The 20,671-nt window shown below is 44.2% G+C and overlaps 2 protein-coding genes across 2 annotated transcripts in view; one reads left to right on the forward strand and one right to left on the reverse strand.

Moving 5' to 3' along the window:
• Positions 1-190: 190 nt before the first annotated feature.
• On the forward strand, positions 191-13,658 carry ORC4 (origin recognition complex subunit 4). Its single transcript, XM_057382011.1, has 14 exons — positions 191-399; positions 1,600-1,671; positions 2,410-2,486; positions 3,786-3,876; positions 5,801-5,876; positions 6,219-6,304; positions 7,452-7,500; positions 7,980-8,131; positions 9,426-9,599; positions 9,968-10,054; positions 11,609-11,717; positions 11,992-12,087; positions 12,172-12,239; positions 12,454-13,658. The coding sequence occupies exons 1-14, from the start codon at positions 331-333 to the stop codon at positions 12,640-12,642; spliced, it is 1,395 nt and encodes a 464-aa protein (XP_057237994.1). The 5' UTR covers positions 191-330; the 3' UTR covers positions 12,643-13,658.
• A 1,630-nt stretch (positions 13,659-15,288) lies between these two features.
• Positions 15,289-20,671, reverse strand: part of ACVR2A (activin A receptor type 2A) — a 49,044-nt gene continuing 43,661 nt past the window's right edge. Inside the window, exons 5-11 of the mRNA XM_057382010.1 lie at positions 20,212-20,355; positions 19,390-19,533; positions 18,595-18,740; positions 18,026-18,140; positions 17,604-17,742; positions 16,949-17,079; positions 15,289-16,464 (exon numbers count right to left, since the gene is read on the reverse strand). Coding sequence (XP_057237993.1) covers positions 16,270-16,464; positions 16,949-17,079; positions 17,604-17,742; positions 18,026-18,140; positions 18,595-18,740; positions 19,390-19,533; positions 20,212-20,355 — 1,014 coding nt within the window. The 3' untranslated portion in view covers positions 15,289-16,269. The remainder of the gene's footprint in view (positions 16,465-16,948; positions 17,080-17,603; positions 17,743-18,025; positions 18,141-18,594; positions 18,741-19,389; positions 19,534-20,211; positions 20,356-20,671) is intronic.

Below are 20,671 nucleotides of genomic sequence, written 5' to 3' on the forward strand. Positions count from 1 at the left end.
GGGAGAGGGAGGAAGGAAATGGACGAGGGGGAGGAAGGGAGGGGAGAAATGGACGGGGAGGAAGTGACGGGAGCGGGGCGGGGAGGGGAGGGAGAGGAGGGGAGGGAAGGGAAGGAGGGGAGAGGGGAGGGAGGGGAGCCCGAGGTGGCGTAAAGGGCGGGGCGCGCGGGGGCCGATGGGAGCGCGCGTGCGGCGGGTCCCGCCCTCAGGTGAGGGAGGAGCGGCGGGAAAGCGGCGCCGGCGTGAGGGGAGAGCCGGGGCAGGTAAAAGGGCGGGGGAAAAGCTCGGTATCGCCGCTTCTGCCCGGAGGAGCGCGCCGAGGAGCGGAGGATGCGCCCTCCCGCCCGCCCTTCAGCTGCGCGGGCAGCGGGGTCCCTGAGGGAGCCGCGGTTGCAGYCTGTAAGGATGGTAACGGGAGCTGGGGGTTCGGGTTCTGAGGGGGGTATGGGGCTGCTGGGGAGGGGTCTCGGGTGTGGGGGTTCTCTGGTGGTCGCCGCTGCCGTGTGGGGTGAGGCGAGGGCTGAGGGGAGCGCACGAAAGGCGGTGGCCGCCCTTAGATGGTGGAGAGGAGGCGGGAAAACGCCGTGAGGGGAGGCGGGGGGTGGGACAGGTGAAGCCGGGACAGCACCCACAGAACCCCCCTCACACCCCTTAAGGAGCCCTGATTCCCTCATGGGCCCCCTCAGGGTTCTCTCAAAACTCGCCCTCAGCGTCCTCCCAAGCCCCTCATGGGCCCCTCCAAACCCTTTGGGGCCTCCCCATTCCCTCATTAGGGTCGTCACAAACTCTCCAGCCCCAAAACATCCTCCCTTCAAAGCCTCCATCCCCCCTTAGCCCTTCCAAAACTCCCTCATGGAACCTCCCCTCCCAATTCCATCAAAGCATTTACAGACCCTAAAAATTCCCGGCCCCCCTCCAGCTCCCCCAAATCCCTCTGAACCACTCCCAAACCTTTCTGGCTGGTAGGGAACACCCACAGCTCCCCCTCAAGACCCTTTTTTCTCCCCCAGTTCCCTCAGGGCCTCTTGAATCCCCCTCAGAGCCTCCCTCAGGTCCTGCTAATTCCCTCAGAGACTCTTGAATTCCCCTCAGAGCCCACTCAAACTTCTCAATCCCATCATAATCTGCCCCAAGGTTCCCCCAAAACCCCCTCTGGGTCTCCCCAAATCCCCTCAGAGACCCCAATCCACTTCAGACCCTTTCAGAGCCAGCTTATCCAGAGAGATGCTGTGATTATTGTTACAAAGGGCACATTATAATCAAGAATGGCCAGTGAGTCCTGTAAAAACTTAATTGTTGTGTCTTAATTGTTGTTACAATGTCCTTGTAACTTGTTCCAGCTGCAGAAACATAAAGACATTATTTCAAACTCTCTAAAGCATCCAAAAAACAGTGCTGTTTAGAAGTGTGTAAATATGGGTTTAATGTCACCAGAAGTAAGTTAAAAATGCTTTCAGTGTTTTGGCTCTTTTTCCCTAGGAAGGTGGACTGCTGCGTTGTTATTAATTAAAAACAGATGTTCATTACAGTCCTTAAAAATTAAATCCAAATTTTTGTGGAAAGGAATGTTATTTAATATAACCTTTCTCTTCTTTGAAGATGAAACCTTCTACAATGAGCAAGCGGAAGTTGAAGGAGAGCAGTGCAGAAAGTGCTGAGTCCATTTCCCAGGTCAGTAACATCTTTATTCATTACTTTGTTTTCAAGTAATGAAAACTCTGCCATCCATGTGGTTTTTTTTTTTTTTTTTCTCTTACTAGACCAGTTACAAAACCTTGTACGGATACTGGATACAATTTCTAGGGCAGTGAATGGGTTTTGTATCTGTCCTTTGTTTCTTTTCTGTTCTTCTCACCTGTTGCTTGCTACAAGTGTTTGCAGTAATAATGTAGTAAAGAACTTAAAGGATGGCCTTGTGCTTTTGCAACTGTTTGTGGCAACAGGTTTGCATAAATATGTTTTTGTCTATTTAGATTCTTTATCTTCCAGTTTTTAGGGTGATTCAGAACCCAGGTGACTTTTCTAGCAGCAGGACTAGAGCTGCAAAATCCGTTTTTAGTTTGGGTTTTTAAATCTTTATTTTCCTGTTTTCCCAAAGTTGCTGGTTAAAAACTGCAATGCATCTTGGAGGGAATTACCTCCGAGTCGGTGATTTCTTATAGTTTAATATCTTTTAATTGCTTTTTCTCCTTTATATAAAATTTATACAGTATTCTGTGTCCTGTAACTTTATTTTTGCTTTCAAGATCCCTATTGTATTCATTACAGTAAAAACTGACGGATTACAGAATATTTGTAACACCACAAAAGTGCACAATTTACCATTATTTTATTGCTGTAGTTACATTATTGRTAAAGTCTGGTGTTTGAAGTCCCAAACATTTTTCCTGTCCTGTGTTGCATCTTTAGGTGCAAAAAATTTTCCGTGAAAGATTCTGTCACCATTGTGCTGCTGGAAAACTGTTTGGGATGGAACAGCAGTACAGGTGAGTGAGCAGGCTCTAGGATTAAGTAATTGCTGATTTAAYTGCAGTAGTAAAATAATCTAGTGAAGTCAGAATTTTCTGCTTCTCTTTTTTCTGAATGATACAGGTTTAAAGGACCTGCAGCCTGGTGCTTCTAAAAGCTATTTGCCTCAGATTTTARGAGTTTTTATAAAACTSTTCTGTGTTGCTTTTGTCAGGCTCRGCATTTTGGATTTCTTGTCCTTCACAAGAAGGCTTCACATCCGTAATTCCCAAAGCATTTTTTTTGGGCCTGGAAGACACTTTCAGTGCATGTTTTAAGACTGTGTAATGGCCTGGCTAAGTGAGAAGCTAAATTCTCTTGTGAATCTTCATTTTTACTTCAGATATTTTCCTCTTTGTTGGCAAACGGTGTTAAAAGTAAATCTTAAACCTTCTGTGCTAACATCATGTGTTTTGAAGTAGGGACCCATATTTAAAACAAAGCTACTTTTTGGAGTTATCCAGATGTGGAGGTTAGAGTTAGGAAGAAGGGACTTAGTGTGACAATAACACTGTCCCAGTACCGAACACTTTACAGGTGCAGGTCAAATTATGCAAATAACAAAAAATATATCTAAAGAACTTGTTTTAAATAATTAAGTTTTCCAAGACTAACTTTATGAGGAGGTAACTGATGTAAGCACAAATTTTCATTAAAAGAAGGAAAGAAACATTTATTTATTCATTTACTTATTTAGTGTCATGCACTATACACGCAGAGCTCACATAGGCATTTTATTGCTGTTGGGAGAAAATGTATTTCTGTTACATCAGTTCTACAAAACCTTCCCTATTTACACTGGAATTCTGAAAAGCAATTTGCAGACTGTGTTTTACTCAATGTGCCACTGGTAGTGAATTATCCTAGAAGGAAAACAAAATGAACTCTCCAGTTTTTGTCTCTTCCTTCCCAAAATGTGGTATGATGTGAAGAGTCTGCAGGTAATTTAGAGCTGGTGAGGTACAGTGGTAGCACAGAAAGCAATCCATTTCTTAAGGAAAGAAATTATTATTGAAGTCTGTCCTTTCATGGTGGGGAATTGCAGAACWTTATGAATTAGTGATACTCTCGACTTCTGCATGTTTTAATATTTTAAAATATTTTAAGAGCTGTGATCATTGAGCCCTTTGTACTTTATTGTATTACATTTTGCATGCCCTGAGTGCTGGCTCTCAGAGCAGGCCGAAGTGGATCAAGTTGAATTCTTTGAATTTTCCCTGGTTTGGGGGAGTGTTGTCAGCTTTGAGATTTTCAATCTATTTCTGTTTCCAACACAGACATTTGCTGGAGCTGCTGAAACGAACCACGATGCAGGGGGAGAGTAATTCCGCCCTCATTATTGGACCCCGGGGATCGGGGAAAACTGCGGTAGGAGCAGCTCTTGGAACTTTGTACAGGGTCCAACAGAACCTCACTGGAGTCCTGGGAGCTTTTGCAGCTGTTTTCATCTCTGCYTSGTTTTAAACAGAGAATTGCTAATGRCTTACATAGAAGTTCAAAACATTCCAGGGCTTTCTGTGAGCTAATTCTGTCCAGGAACAATATGGAAAAGCCTCTTCCTAACATTTGTCTTTGCAATTAAACCTGTGTTCTGATTATTCTTTAATTAACCTGTTATTGGCCCCTCACTGTGAAAATGGTGAAAAGGCATCCAAGAGCTCTAAAAGGAGTTGTCTAAGAATTATTTTCTCCACAGTGTAAGCAGGGAATGGTCAGGTATCCTAATCCTGAAGGAACATTATTACCTACCATGAAGCAGGATATTGTTTGGTGGTCATGGTTTCTAAACGTAGGTTGGTATTTTAACAGAATTCCCTTTAGCTGAGGCACATGAAGGGTTGACCTCTAATTTAACTGTTTGATACTTCAGCATTATTCAAACCCTCAAGTCTTTAATGTTTACATGAATATATAATGGRCTAAATAGATTGGATATTACTGCAAAAAGCATTTGAGATTGAACARTTACAAAAATTACATTGGAAGGCTTCCCAAGTGCTAAAGCAAGTGGCCTTCAGGCTGTTAAATAATTTGAATAGAAATTAATTAATAGCTGTTAAAGATAWCCATGACACAGCTGACACCAGTCATTCTGCCATTTTGCTGTTGCTTTCTTGTTTTGCTTTCCACAACCAGTGTTATCACCTTGATGTGTTATCCATGGTGCTTTCTAGGAAGGATAATTTTCAAATCCTGTGGTGCTGATAAAGCAGTGGCAATCAAGGATTCTTCAAGACTACCAGGAAATACCTGGATTTTATTTTTGCTTTATTTGTTTTATCACTAYGTAAGAAAGCAACAAGCACTCTTACAGTACAGGAAGGAGTTTTTAGATTTCTTATTTGTAGAAAAGATGAGCTCTGTACTTCAAGACATTGGAGTAAATGTTAGAGACTCTCAAAAACCCCCACAGAGCAATCCCTCAAACTCCATGTGCCACATCACTGTAATTCACAATTGATTTTATTATTTAAAGCTTAAATTTGCTTTCAAACGTTTTACATAAGGATAGTGAAGATGATGAAAACTTGGGATCCTTTGAGCCGGAATATAAGTAAGAAAAATCACATAGGCAAAATTAATTATTTCCTTATTATGTACCAAGTGAAAGATGCTGGAGTCAGGAAAATCATGAGTGTGTATATTTACATATTTATACACACACAGAAGTGGGAGCTACAAATCCTCATCTGAGGAAGTCAAAGCAAATAAAATTTTTAGATCAAACATTTCTACTACTTGCAGATATTTTAATACAAGTTCTTTATGACTTTTAGCAGTACCAAGTTCTTGATGGACAGCAAATTTGGCACCCCTGAGTTTTACAAGCAGCAGTTGGTGTAATCATGTGCAGATTTTGTCTTCCAGARTAAAAGAATAAGTAAAGTTTCTTTTAATATTTAAAGCCAAGAGTTTCTTTCTACAGCATCTGAACAAGCCATGAAGCTGAATATGGTACCAACTCCAGAGCCAAATTCTCTCACATCTCAAATTCATACAGCTTTTTAATGAAAGCAAATGCCCCAGATATTATAAAAAAAAAGGGTGACTCAAATACCAGAGTTACTGTTCTTTCTCTCCTAGTTCAGCAGAATGAACAAAAGTAAATGACACAGTCTTGCTGGTGAATGCAAAGTTGTCATTTTGGTATTTTAGTCTGGAAATTACTCGAATGTGTCACCTAATGAAACCTCACACTCTGTTTTCCTATCCTATAATATCCATAGGTACATTTCCTTGCTGTTACAGCATTAATCTTCTCACACAGATTCTGTGTTTTTTCTTTTTTTAGTTATTAAACCATGTCTTAAAAGACCTCAGGGAAATGGAACAAGCTAGAGAGAACCTCTTGGAAGTTCATCTGAATGGCAAGTAATAGAACATTGATCCAGTGTTATGTTATATTCACTTGTCTACATTGTATGTACTGAATAAAAGCTTTGATTTCAGCAGTTKAGTCCAGCCTAAATTATGGACATGTTTGTCTGTGAGTCCAAAATGCCTCTCTCTGTATTTCTTTATATGGAGGGAACTTCTGTGCTCTTAGCARCCAAATTAAATAACTTACCAGGTACAGAAAATTCCTGTCCAGTCTAATATTTAAAAAGGCAAAGCTTTGTAAGGCTGGAAGGGGAGGGAAGCTTCTGGATAAGTTTCAGTTTACTGGGGAGTGAACTGCCAGTTCTTCATGCAAAATCCTTTTCTTTCAGGCCTTCTGCAGACAACTGATAAAGTGGCCCTGAAGGAGATAACCAGGCAACTGCAACTGGAAAATGTGGTTGGGGACAAAGTTTTTGTGAGTAACTTCACCTTTCTTGGAAAACTGGCTTTGTGGGATGGAGCTTGTTGGGACTGAATGGATTGTGAGTGCCAGCAGTTCCACACAAATGCTAAAGTTACCTTTGTTGGTTGAGCAAGATTAATGCATCCTGATCAGTTTTTAAAAGCACATCAACTTGKGCCTTACAGAAGGTGGGAAAAAGGAAAGTTCCTAAATTGAACTTAATCATTTGAAAAAAACTTAGCTCAAACGGGTGGGGACTTTGGAAACATTGTTTTAACATTTCGAAACAAAGCATTAGCAAGTTAACCAAGCAAAAAGCTGCATATTTAATATATTTGTAACCTTTTCTAGTTCATAGAGAAGTCTATCCTGGCTTCCAAGGATATATTCCGAGGATACTCTATTTTGCATAGAGTTTCTATTAAAATATCTACTTCTATTGCCCTTTTCCCACAGATAAACTGATTGACATTAGTACTGGAGACAGTCCTAAACAGAGGAACCAAAGTACTTTAGAATAAATTTTCCTCATTTTTTATAACTCAGAAAGGAGCAAATTCAGAGGATAAATTTGTTTTCTGTCCCCTTTGATAGGGCTTCTGTTCTCCAGTTAATTATTTCTCTTCTCACACCTGCAGTGCTGCAGGGTRGGAAAACTTGTGTAGCTGGAGCAGGATGGTCCCAGCAATTCAGTGTTTCCTGTTTTCTCAAAAAAAAGTGTTTCTTGTCATGAAGGTTTGATGCTTCCATCTGGTTAATAAAGTTACCAATTAAACCCTGCAYCCTGCTCCTTCTCAGTGGAACACGTTAGGTGGCACTTTTTCCATGTGTATGGCTGGAAAATGAGGATGCAACAGCTATTTTAGGAAAGATAAAGCTCCTTGTGAATTTAGCTTATTGCAGGCATTCTWCTGATCACTAATTTTTGCCTGTTTGAGGCAGTTTGGGGATTTCAAACTGGAAAAAAGTGGATGAATGCAGTGTTATCCATAATTTTTTGTRTCTGAGGAGTTTATGATTATAAAGCATGAAGTTACATTTTTTGAAAGCAGAGTTTTGGAAGGAGGTGSCCTTCATTGCGTGTCTGAATTTCCTGTAATTATCAATTCTGAGAATGACACTGCAAATCTGTTCTGAAACTTATTTMTTCTCTGTCTAGGGCAGTTTTGCTGAAAATCTGGCATTTCTTCTTGAAGCTTTAAGGAAAGGTAAACACTAATAACTKTTTTCTGAAACTCTGGGTCACTTGACTGAAAAGTAGAGTTTTTCTCTTTTACTCTACAGGTGGAAGGAAAAAACTTAGCCCCAAAATGTGTTATGGTTACAAAATAATATAAAAAATATATAATACTGAACTAATACATACCTGATGTAACTAATGCTGTAAAGGTTTACATGTCAGCTGTGAAGAAAAGATTCTCTTACCTTGCTGATGCTTTTAAAAACAGTGGTTTTTAAAGAATTTGGTTGCAGAAGTTGGTTTTTCTTGCAGCCAGAAAYACTGCTTGGCACAGCAGGACAAAACCTTCCCAGCTTTTCAATGCATTTTTCTTTTTGCTGTTGTACCTTTGGGAAAGGAGGGCTCAGTGAAAAGCTAAAAGCAAATCTGTGAATTAAACATTAAACTAATAATTAATGAAAACTGTAGTGCTGAAATTGCCCGGCTAACCATCCAAACTGTTCTCAGGAAATCGAACCAGCAGCTGTCCAGTGTTGTTTGTACTGGATGAATTTGATTTGTTTGTGCACCACAAGAATCAGACCCTGCTCTACAACCTCTTTGACATCTCCCAGTCAGCACAGACCCCAGTCACAGTCATTGGACTCACCTGTAGGCAGGTAGGAAATGRCACTTGCCATTCAAAACTTGCTCATTCAAACTTTTCAGCTCTTTTAAAGTGACTTTTATGTTGCTTGGAATGGCTTTTCCTTTCCTGGAACCTTTATTTCCTGACTTTTCTCAATTATCCATTTTTCTGACTTCTCAATTGGGAAAGGCGATGTAAAAAAATAATAATTGGTGCTGAGAGGAAACTTAAGATGCCCAGAGCCTTCAGTTTTACTGCTAAAGGAGCAAACCCACATTTCTAWGGAGACACATTTAATATTATACTGTTGGAGAGGCTCCTGGGCATTTGAGTTTCTTGGCAAAAGCAGACTTGTATTAACACATTTAAGTCTCTGTTCTAAGGACAAAAGCATTTTTTAGGGGACTTTTGCTATAGAATGGGTTTAGAATCCACATTCAGTTTTCTGTGATTTTTACAAATTATATTTGTATTGAAAATATATTGAATTGTGGACAATTGTTGGACAAGGTTGTGTGTATGCTGTGTATGCTGTGAAATAATTCCTGTGCAACACTATGGAAACTTGATAAAAATAATATTGTTTTTACARTCAACTGTGTTGTGACAGGAAGAAGAATAATTAAAATCTCCTATCARAGCCTGATTCTGGGTGTGACTGGGATTAGGTGATACCCAGCTGTGCAAATTTCTGGAAGTTAATARAAAAGTTAATTGTTGTTTTATTAAGTTACAATCTCTCCTTTAGCATCATCACTGTCCTGAGTCAGCTGTGCTGACTCATTATTAAGAACCCTTTATCCCCTAATTTTGAGAGTAATTAGAGAAGTGTCTCCAGAACTGACAGCTGTTGTTTCTGAGATTTTTTTTTTTTTTAACTCTTAAGTATTTTTTGTGATTTTTTTTTTTTTAAGCTGTGTTCTCTCAGGCTGACAAAAGCACGTGGCCTGTCAGCTGCCAGCCCCGGTGTGACCACACAACAATTTGTCCAGAGCCCTGACAGGCTGAAAGCTTTGATTCAGCCTTAAGTAGCTGAAATATTTCCATAATCTATGGAGAAATTTTGCTGTGTTTCCTAGCAACACATGATCCTGTGTGATGTGGTGCATCACGTGGGCTGGGACATGCTTGCTAGGATTGCACATCAATTAAAATAATCAGCAAAGGGCTTCATACAACATTTAAGTTATGCTACAGCATTTTAAGCCTGAAAAGTCAATAATTCTTTTTTCAGCACACTTCAGTGATTTGTCTGTGCTGTAGCAAAGAAATCACTAAATTWATCTTTTTTAATTACTGTTTCTCTTTTTTTTTTTCTCATCAAGGATATTCTGGAGCTTTTGGAGAAGAGAGTAAAGTCAAGGTTCTCTCACAGACAGATCTATTTGATGAATTCCTTTGATTTTAAACAATACATCAAGATATTTAAGGAACAGCTTTCTCTTCCTTCTGAATTTCCTGATGAGACTTTTGCACAAAAGTGGAATAATAATGTTCAGGTATTTAAAGCATCTTGTACTTGRTTTTAGTAAAAATTCTAAAGTGAGAGCAGCATGAATCTGGTTTACTTTATACACATATCCTTTACCAGTAAAAATGTAAAGCTTTTACCTGAGATTGGCATTTCCTTTCACTGTCTGAGTTTAATATGGAATAAATTAAATTATGATAGAGAATCTTCACTTAGGGAAGTCTGGAGGTAAAATTGTCACAGGAAAGACCAGAAAGTTGAGGTTAGACATGAAAATTGTACTGTCAGGTGTAAGCTGAGCTCTTAAAGTTATTTAACTCTTATTTTTCCTGGTGAGAGCAAAGTGATGAGCTGAGATGGTTGAAATATAAAATATCACTTTGTTGTTTCTTGCAGCATCTCTCAGAGGATAAAACTGTGCAGGACGTGCTGCAGAACCTTTTCCACCACACCAAAGACCTGCGCTCGCTGCACTTGCTCTTGGTGWGTATTTGGGTATTTCTACATCACCTCCTTGGTTTGCAGTGATTCATGAACAGCTCTCATGGTTTTCAGGCTGTTTAGCTGAGTGCTCCTTGAAACATCATTTTTGTTGAGCTTCCAGGTTTGTGCCAGGGCTGGTTCCTTGCAGGCTTTGTCACCCTGTGCTGTATCAGTGGACATGGCCAATTCCAGTTTCTGCAGCAGTTTCCTTGTGAGGATGGAGGGTTCAATTCAAATGGAGCTGAACTTCTGCTATTTCACTTTCTTCAAGCCTTTCCATTTCTAAAGTGAAACTCGAGCTGAAAACTTTTGAAACAGTGTTTTCCTTTCTGAGATTCTTTTTGGTTCCTGGTGAATTCTGAAATCTGCCCATATTGAAACTCCTTTTCCTAGCTCTAAGCTGGCTGTGAACTTCCTCCCATCACCACCCAGGAGCTGCAGCTCTCTTGGAGGGTCTTTTTTTAAATTTAGGCTGCCTCCCTGAATCCTGCTTTTGAACACAGTTAAAATAAATGCAATAACACTTATTTAACCATCCCAAAATATCCCTGTGCTTGTGTCAGTGTGAAAATCCCACTGACTGTACCTGCCACAGGGGTGTTGTGCCAGCCTTCAGATCTGTAACCTGMTGCTCTGGGGTGGGCTGTGCTGGGYTCCGGTGCTGACAGCTCTTCCCAGCAGTGCTCAGAGCCACCCTGAGAACTGGAGCAGACAAGTTCCAAACTGCAGAGCCTCAGCAGAGCCCCCTTTTTGCTGCTGCTTTGGTTACTGGGGTAGGTTCCAAGGTTGCAGATTATTCCTAGTGCAGTGCACCCCAATCTGGTGAAAGCCAGGAAAGGAGCTGATGGCACCCAACAGCCTCCCAGAGAGCAGGGCAGAGCTCAGACTCAACTTCCCAATTGTTTTCTGCAGCATGTGCTGAATTCTTCCTTTGGAAAGAGGCTTTTTGCTCCGAAATCAATTTTCCAATGAAAGCATACAACACAGATTCTGGAGTGAGGAGTTACTGGACAAACTGGAGATGGGGCTGGGGACAAGGGATGGAGGGACAGGACACAGGGAATGGGGTCACACTGCCAGAGGGCAGGGATGGGTGGGATATTGGGGAGAAATTCCTGGCTGGGAGGGTGGGCAGACCCTGGCACAGGATGCCCAGAGAAGCTGTGGCTGCCCCTGGATCCCTGGCAGTGCCCAAGGCAAGGCTGGACAGGGCTTGGAGCACCCGGGACAGTGGAAGGTGTCCCTGGGTACAAAATCAGGTGCAAAACAGTTGTAAGTCATTCCTACAGCAGCCTCTGAACTGTTGATCCRTTGACGTGGATATGAACAGGTTCATGAGGATTTTTCTACCGGAATGAGGAGGCTTTAAAGTTTCAAGCCTGGAAAACTTTGCTGGCAAAATGCAGTTTAGGTGCCTGCTGTTTGCAGGGTTCTCAGTATGAACCTACTGGGTGTGGGGTTTACTCATTTTGTTTCCAGTAGGTGACCCCAGGGAGTTCCTGAGCAGGAATTGTGTGCCTGGGAGTTCAAGGCAGTGTCTCTGCTGTGTTTCAGATGCTGGCTGTCAGTGCAGTGACTGTGCACCACCCCCTGCTCACTGCTGCAGACCTGCAGGAGGCCAGCAAACAGAACAGAACTGACTCCAAGGCAAACATCGTCCATGGTAAAGCTCAGCTTCTCCCCAAAACTCCTTCTYAGAGCAAGGAAAGTGTCAGGGAAATCTCCTGGTGGAAGAGACACTGTATAGGGACTATTCCCTGGGTTTGAGCTGCACAGGGATTGATTGCCTGTGCCCACAGAGTCTGCTCTGAGCTCAGACCTGTCTGTGGATACAGCATTCCCAACTTAGATACTTGCATTTCTTGCTTTGTGGTGGGAACAGCCCATTTCTGCACATTCTGGCTTCAAATAGTTGGGATTCTCATCTTTCCCTGCAGGWTTGTCTGTCCTGGAAATCTGCCTCATCATAGCCATGAAACACCTGAACGAAGTCTACGATGGAGAACCCTTCAACTTCCAGATGGTTTACAATGGTGAGAGCACGGCCTGAGCTTCACCAGCCCTGCATCACTCACTTCCTTTTCACTGCCCCTTCTCTTTTCCTCCCACTGGTACAGAATTCCAGAAGTTCATCCAGAGGAAGGCACATTCAATGTACCACTTTGAGAAGCCAGTTGTCATGAAGGTGAGCCTGAAATGTTCGTTTTGGTTGGTTTTTTTTGTTTGTTTTTTTTTTTTTTTTTTTATTATAAAGTATTTAGGTTTTATTTTCCAGAGCTCAGATTGGGGTGGTCAAATGCAGCCCTAGAAGGGATTGGGGTGTTCTGGGGTGGGAAGGACACCCTGCTTCTGACAGGAATGATGTTTCCTTCCCCTTCCTCTTTTCCTGTTCTTTGCAGGCATTTGAACACCTGCTGCAGCTGGAGTTGGTGCAGCCCCTGGAGCGGCCGTCGGTCCGTGCACAGCGGGAATATCTCCTGATGAAGCTGCTGCTGGACAGCAGCCAGATCATGGATGCCCTGCAGGTATACCCCAACTGCCCCACGGATGTGAAGCAGTGGGCAGCCTCCTCCCTCAGCTGGCTCTGAGCCCTGCCCCTGCTCCAGCAGAACTTCCACAAGAGGGAATGTTTACCCACAGCAAGGTGCTCAGCTCAATAAATTTTTGGAAGCAGCATTCTGTGTTCCATTTAGGATTTCTAAGGAAAGCTGTGCTGCTGCTCTGTGCCTCACTCACACCCTTAGGTGCTTTAGTTCAGCACCAACTCCTCTCACACTCAGTTCCCCTTGCAGAAATCCAGGCTCTGGAATTTCTCACTGTGGGCTGAGTGCTCTGGATCCCAGCTCAGGCCACGCTGCCCTCCCAGCTCTGTTCTGCAGCACAGACCCATCAGCTCAAAGCTCACACTGCACTTTTCCTTCTCAAATTTGACTTGACATGGAAAATTTACTCAATTAAATCTTTAATCTTACTTCATTAAATGTTTAATCCCAACAGGCTTCAGCTGTAACAGCCACTTTGTGCCAAGTACAAGGTGTAACATCTTTCCATACCCATTTTTTGCCCTAACTCAGAAGTTCAGCTCAAKAACTGCTCTAGGAACAGCCCCACGTGTTGAAAATAAGTTTCCAAAGAATCCTTTGCAAGTCAGAGTAGTCACATTTTTTATTTTCCCGCTGGGGAAGAGGGCAGAGTATACATTTGTATTTGTACAATATTTAACAATCACTTTATTGAGGGCGAGGGGGGGTTGGTTGGTTTTTTGGCACTTGCAGAAAAGCAGCAAGTACCCTTTGACAGTAGTACAACAACCTGTGCCCAAAACACTGACAAATACAAAGAGGAAAGGGAAAGAAATCGCTCACCAAACTCGAGAGGTAACRAAGAGGAGATGGACTGAAAAAAACCCAAAATCGAGGGAAAAAGCAAAGCAGTCCTGCTGGTTGAGTATCTGAGGTAACAGATGTTCCATCAAGGATGCTACTGGAGTCATTTTACCCATGGATGTGTATTGCAGCTTCCTGTGTTTTGTACCAAGTGTTCCTGATCAACAGAAATGTGTTAAAAAAGGGTAAAAAAGCTGGAGAGAGAGGAGAGGGGGTGACCTCAGTGATTGTGTCAATGCTGACGGGAGTGGGCCAAGTCTCAGCGTTGGTTACACGTGAGATTCATTTCAGACACCCCTGTGGTTTCTGGGCCATTCCCAGGCTCTCGGGGCACTTTGGGAACAGCTCAGGATTGGCAGCACTGGTTCAACCCCTCCAGCAGCTCTGAGGACGTGGCACAGGAACTTCACCCTCACAACAMTCACATTGCTGAGGCCGGGCAGGGCCAGCCTGGGCTGGGAGCTCACGGGACAGGAAGGGATGGGCACTGCCAGAACAATACCCAGCTCCTTCTGAGCACTGCATTCCCTTCATCCCTCACCAGTGCTGCTCCTGGGCACTGCCAGAACAATGCCCAGCTCCTCCTGAGCACTGCATTCCCTTCATCCTGCCCTCCAACGCTGCTCTGGCAGCTCAACTCACTGAATTCATTCCCAAGGCCTTGGGGCACAGCTCCTGACCCGTTAMAAAGCGTTTGGCAGGAGCAGCCTTCTCTCAGTGACGCTACATGATGCTGGTAAATCCCAGGAACCGACCGGGGATATCCCAAAGAGGCAGCCCTGAGTCCTGGCAGCTCCATGGGAGGGGTCACACACAGCAGGGACTTGGATACAGCTTCAATTTTGGCATCAGGTTTCCAACAGCACAGAATGAACCCATCCCAACTCCATTTCTGCCCCGAGGTGTCCGGCTGGAGTTCGTTCAGAGCTCCACAGCTCCGCTCCTGTCCTGCTCTGAGTGAAGTTTAATTAAAGTGGAGCAAAAATGGAAGGAAAGGGAAGTGTTGAGCCAAGGAGACCCCACAAACCGGGTTCCTCTCCCTTCTYCACCAGCCCCTTGGAGCTGTTCCTCGGGCACAGCCGGGAGCAGCAGAGCCACAGCTCTGGGTGAACATCAGCCCTTCCTCCCTCCCTGCCCAGCTCTGCTTTATCCATCACATTCCCCCTGTTTGTTCCCAGGGATGAGRGGCACAGATCCCTGTTCCAGAGCTCCCAGCTGCTGCTTTCCAGAGACACTGGCTGTGGACAAACAGCACAGCACGGCCGGCTCTGCGCTCCAACAATCCCAACACTGATTTTCCTTGGAATTTGGTGTGAAGGATCCAATCAATGGAGTGAGATGGGATTTGGGAGAAGCACTTTGGCACCCAGCTATACCAGTCACTGTAATTCCAGCATAAAGTGTGACATCCTGAACTCCACTCTTGGGAGTTGTGAAGCCATTTCCACGATTTCTCCTTGTTTTTTGTGAGTCTGTGCTATGGACACTGAAATTCCTTTCGTTACCTCGGAATGGTCGTTGCATATCGTGAGCAGAACTAGGTTATCCCTGAAATTTGTACCATTTAGGATCTGGAACCTGTGGCTACAACTTTGTGTGACTCCAGGCTAAACCTGTGGCTCACAGGGAGGGAGCTGCGCTCCCCTACGATGGCACCAAGCTTTGAGTGGAGGGAAATTGCAAATCTCCAAGCAGAGGGTGAGGAATTGGGGAAACTGAGCTTCCTGAGGTGATCCTGAAACAGTGACACAGCCCCCACTGTCTGGCGGGACGGGGAACACGCGGCGACCTCGGCACAAACATAAATAGGAAAAAAAGACTTTTTTTTTCAAAAAAAAAAAAAACCAAGAAGAATTCAGAGCTTTCCAGTGTCACAGCTCAGAGAAAATTAAAAAAAAAAAGTCATGCTTAAGGTTTCAAATATTCCTCAGACACAGCAAACCTAAATAGTATTCAGTTAAATAAATGGATGAGATACTCTGGGAAATGGAGGGAAAAGCTTTCAACTAAAAGAGGAAGGAAAATTTTCTTTCAATAAACAGCATTTTTTTCTTTTTTTTATACACAACAAGCGAGTACAAGAAAAGGCTAAAAACACGGCTCTAGGAATGGCCACTTCCTGGGGGCATGAAGCTTTCCCCTTCTTAAATAACACAGGGAATTGGGAAATACATCATTTACAAAACACGGAGCGGTTTATTATTCCAATTAGTGTTGTCAATCATAATTTAGCGAGGTGGAACTGAGGTATACCTGGTTGAGGGAGGTTAAGTAATACTTGGAAGCCTCTTTGCTCTATCCCATTGATTACTCTTGTTTCTGTACACGGAACAGCAGCACACGGAACATTCACAAGCTGTGTCGTAGTCGCATTACAATAGTCATTTTATAAACAACAACGAATGCAATAAAAACAAGTTACCCTTTTTTTTTTTTTTGTTGGTTTTTTTTAAATCTGAAATGAAATGTTTTTGATTTTAAAAAAAATAACAGTAGTTCATTTAAGGAATTAGTCTCTTCTGACAGGGATTAAGAAATCGGATGTCAGTGTTTAAAACGCTCATTAGCCCGTTCGGGTCCGGATTCTTCATCATAAGTTCTTTATCAGCACGTGAGGGGTTCTCAGTCACGTCCTTCAGGTGTAAGCAGGGAATGCAGAAAGTCTCATGGATCCACGTCGGGGAGAGGAGGAAAGGGAAAACAAAGGAGAAACACCTCTTGGTGATGTTCCAGAGAGACTTACCGTCCGTTCTTCCCAGCCGGAACAGCCCGTGCGCTGTAGCAGCTCCAGTGAAGAGTCCTGTGGTCACGGCATGACCAGTGCAACTATCATAGACTGGATTCTTTGGGAGGAAAGTCAACGTTTGTCACCATTGTGACCACAGTCACGATGTCCTCTGTGGTTATAATGTTAGTGAGTTTTTGCATCTGGATGATCCTCTCCTCCACGCAGCCCGCSGACAGCCGGGCCTCGGCGTCGTGATCCCAGCACTCCTCGATGGTCTCGCACAGCATCGCCATTCCCTGTGGGAAAYGGGGGTGAGGAAACCAGCACAGGGACAAAAGGGGGTCTGCCACATAAAAATGGGCATTTGAAGGGACTCCTGGCAAAGGGGAACCTTTGTGTCCCACAGGGTGAGGGGCTGGTGTGAACCTGGAGTGTCCTGTGGGGCCTCAGCTCTGCTTTGTTCTGCACTATTGAACCAAAAACTGCTCAACAACAGTGGGAAAATCCTTCCTGACTGGGCTGGAGCCTCACAGGATTTTAAAGAGGTGAATCCCTCAGCCATCAAGTGACACTTCAATGAAAAGTAATTCCAAGGTCTCCTCTTACACCAAAACCACTTTCTAATCCTGAAGAAAGAGTAGTTTAAGATGAAGAACATTTACAGCCCATTTAACTTCTCCTGGAATGATTGAATTCCTCCCAAACTGCAGTGTGATGGACAGGACAGGGGTGGACACAATGTGGGATTCACCCCTGGCAGCAGGGCTGGGTCACACTTACAGAATGTTTCTGCCAACACTCCCTCAGGACAGGCCTCTTCTTTTTGTGCACCACAACTTCCTGCATGTCCTCCAGGGAGGGGTGCTGGCCAATCTCCTCCTCGAAAGGCAGCATGTACTCGTCCACAGGGCCTGCAGAGGGRACAGCAGTTAAACCAACGGTATGGAAAAGGGAAAGAGGAGATTGGAATGTTGGGAGTGCAGGCCAAAATCAGAATCCTGCAATGGTTTGGGCTGGAAGGGGCTGTAACGCCCATCCAGGGAGATGGGCAGGGACACTGCCACCACCCCAGGGTGCTCCAAGCCCTGAAAAATGGGCTGGGACACTTCCAGGCCCTCATTCCCATTGCCACTCCCATTTCCATTCCCATTCCTACTCCCCATTCCCATTTGCACTCCCATCCCCATTCCCATCCTATTCCCATCCCATTCCCATTCCCACTCCATCCCATCCCCATCCCATTCCCACTCCATTCTCATCCCATGGATCCCATCCCATCGCATCCCATCCCATGGATCCCATCCCATGGATCCCATCCCATGGATCCCATGGATCCCATCCCATGGATCCCATCCCATCCCATGGATCCCATCCCATCCCATGGATCCCATCCCCTGGATCCCATCCCATCCCCTGGATCCCATGGATCCCTCACCATCAGCGGCGGTGCAGCGCGATGCCAGCTCCCAGAGCACCAGTCCCATGGCGTACATGTCGATCCTCAGGAACGCGTCCCGCTGGAAGTTGATGGCTCCCTCCAGCACCTCTGGGGCCATGTACCTGCGAGTGCCCACCTGGAGGGCACCAAAACACCAACCTTGGCACCAGGGATCAGCCCCAGCACGGGCACAACCCCCCTGTGCCAAACAAAACCCGTGCTTTGTCCCACATCAAACACAGCCACGGTTATTCCCTGCTTTGGGCTAAATCTTGGAAGTTTCATCCCTCAGTTCCCGACAATTTATTCAAAATTAATAAAATATGGCAAAACTTCTTTTGGGAGAGGCCATGCAATGATCCTGAGGGGTAATTCCCCTCCACATGCAGGATCATTCCTGGAAATAACTCAGGATTTACCTGTCCGTGGGTGTCTCCTGCAGACTTTCCAGCCTCAAACTTTAAAGCTAGACCGAAATCAGCAATACAAGCAGTGAGGTTGTTTTTCAGCAGCACGTTCTTGCTTTTGATGTCCCTTTCAAGTTCAAGAAAAAAAAAAGAAATTAGAAATCTAGAACATGGAATAAAATTACAAGGAAAAAGGGAGAGCATAAAACAAAGAACATTATAGCACGAAAGGCAAAGAAATTATAAAGAAATAGATAAATTGCACAACAAATAATAATAATAAAAGCTTGGAGTGCCCTTATTCCCACAAGGATAAAGGTGTGTAAGTGAGACAATAACTGGAATTTTGTGCTTGTTTTTTAAATAAATGCATTATTATGATGGATATATGGAGACATGGATAGGATGATACATGTGGGATACAGAGATGGAATGAAAATGTCATCCAAGTGTGCAGGAACTGTTTGTTTAAATAGCAGGAAACAACCCCTCGGTGGCTGCTGGAAAGGACACATAGGAATTGGTGCAGGATCCGTGTGTCCCTGTCCCCAGCCCTCACCCCAGGGTGCTGAGGGCCCCACCTGTGGGAGATGGCTGGCTTGTGGCCGTCCTTGAGCCCCGGGATGTCCTCGTGCAGGTAGGCCAGGCCCCKGGCCATGGTCTGGGCAATGTGGCACAGCTCGTTCCAGGACACCACGTTGGCCTTCAGGAAATCCGTCAGGGAGCCCTGCAGGAAAAACCAGCACACAGCTCAGCCTTATTTACCCAGAGAAAATGTTCACCCAGTTCAGCAGGAATCCCACATTTTGATTGTCCTTGCTTAGGGACCAACAACAACTTCACAGCGAAACAAACTCCAAACAAATAAAGATAAAATAATTCAATAATACAGTTTCAGAGTGTAACACACACTCTGAAGAAATCTAAAGAGATCAAATCAAAATTATTCAGCATAAAATTAAACATATTCCTAATTAATCATATTTGTGTTTCTCCTGCTTGCTGCCACAATAGAATTGATCTGTATCACTTCATGYTTATTCTAATCAATTAACACAGGTAAAGCAAAAAAACCCCATGATCTCTGCAAGAGTTTATGCATTTTAGGCAGGTGTAGATGGGGCATATTCAAAAATTCAAACTCTAAAAGGCCGAAATAAAGATAGAATTTTTGTTTTCTAAAACTTCTGTATTAGTAAAAATTACTAAGTCTGAAAATAAATTGTAATAAAATCACATCCAGTAAAAAGCGACCAAATGAAAACTTTACATTTTCCTCTTTCACTGCCTCAACTCCACATTTGTGACACATTCCTGGGGCTGTCCTTCCCCTGCCWCACCAGAAAAGCCCCAACCCCATGGAGAGGTGGCCTCACCTTCTCGTGGAAGGCRGTGATGAGCCAGAGGTCGACGTCGATGCTGGAGCCGCGCTTCTCGGCGCCGATGAACTGCAGGATGTTGTCGTGCTTCATCCCGGGCAGGCTGTAAATCTCATATTCATTCTGCCACGACTGCTTGTCCTGCAAGAACAGCAGCACAATCCCAGTTATCCACCAACACAATCCCAGTTATCCACCAGAAATGGGGAAGGCCCTGGAGGGGGTTTGCTCCCAGCCTTTGGAAACGATTTGTCCAAAAATCTGCGGAATTTGTGCTGCAAGAACGAGGGCTTGCAGTGTTTATCCACCGTGAGCAAACACATTTGTGCACCTCGAGTAGCAGGGGGTGCTTTAATGAATGTAAAACCCATCCCAGTATCACCAGGCAGCATCACTTGGGGCTCTCAGAATTCCTCAATCCATTTAATCCAAGCACAGCTTTCCGAGGGCGCTTGCTGGGCAATGAGTGTTATGGCATTTAATTGAGGCGTGTTTAATTGAACAATCACTTTAGGGTTTGCATTTCAGGACATTCCTTCTAAGTACAATTTAATTTGATTATTAACTGGTCAAGAGGTGGGTGAGAGCTGCTTAAGACTACAGATGCTGAATATTTTTATGACTGGAAGCACACATTTCACGGGGTTAATGCTTCAATCATGTGTTTACTGCAGTAAAATACCTATTTCAAAATCATTAAAACTCTTCCTGCACCTTTTACTGCTCAAAGACATTTCCAATTGGATTTGCAGGATTATTGGGACAAGAAAAGCTGCTTTAATGTGAGAACCAACCCAGGGGCCTGAGAGTTCTGCTCACCTGGATGGGGAATATTTTGACTGCGACGTATTCATTGAGCAGCTGAGCTTTCCAAACACACCCAAATCTCCCCCTGGCTTTGATCTCCAGGAGCTGCAGCGGCTTCAGACCCATCAGTGGAGATGGTGGGGGAGGCCCAGGGTCCTGCAATCAGATGGAGACATTAATTAATGCTGCTGTCGTTAATGGCATTAATTCATCATCCCTGACAGCACTCCAAATAAAGGATTGTAAATGGGGAAACACCGGGATCACCCAGGCAAACCCCACTGCAGGAATTGTCCAAAAATCCAGACACAACCCCAGCCCTTCTCTGCAGGATGGGAAATGGGATTGTGAACCATGCTCAGGAGGGATGGGCCAGAGGGAGCAGCTCCACAGGGATGGGATACACGGGAAACCCACTGGGAGCATCTCCACAGGGATGGGATATATGGGAAACCCACTGGGAGCATCTCCA

Source organism: Malurus melanocephalus, unplaced genomic scaffold (assembly GCF_030028575.1).
Source record: "Malurus melanocephalus ecotype Western Australia unplaced genomic scaffold, MMel_1.1 scaffold_546, whole genome shotgun sequence".
NCBI lineage: Eukaryota > Metazoa > Chordata > Aves > Passeriformes > Maluridae > Malurus > Malurus melanocephalus.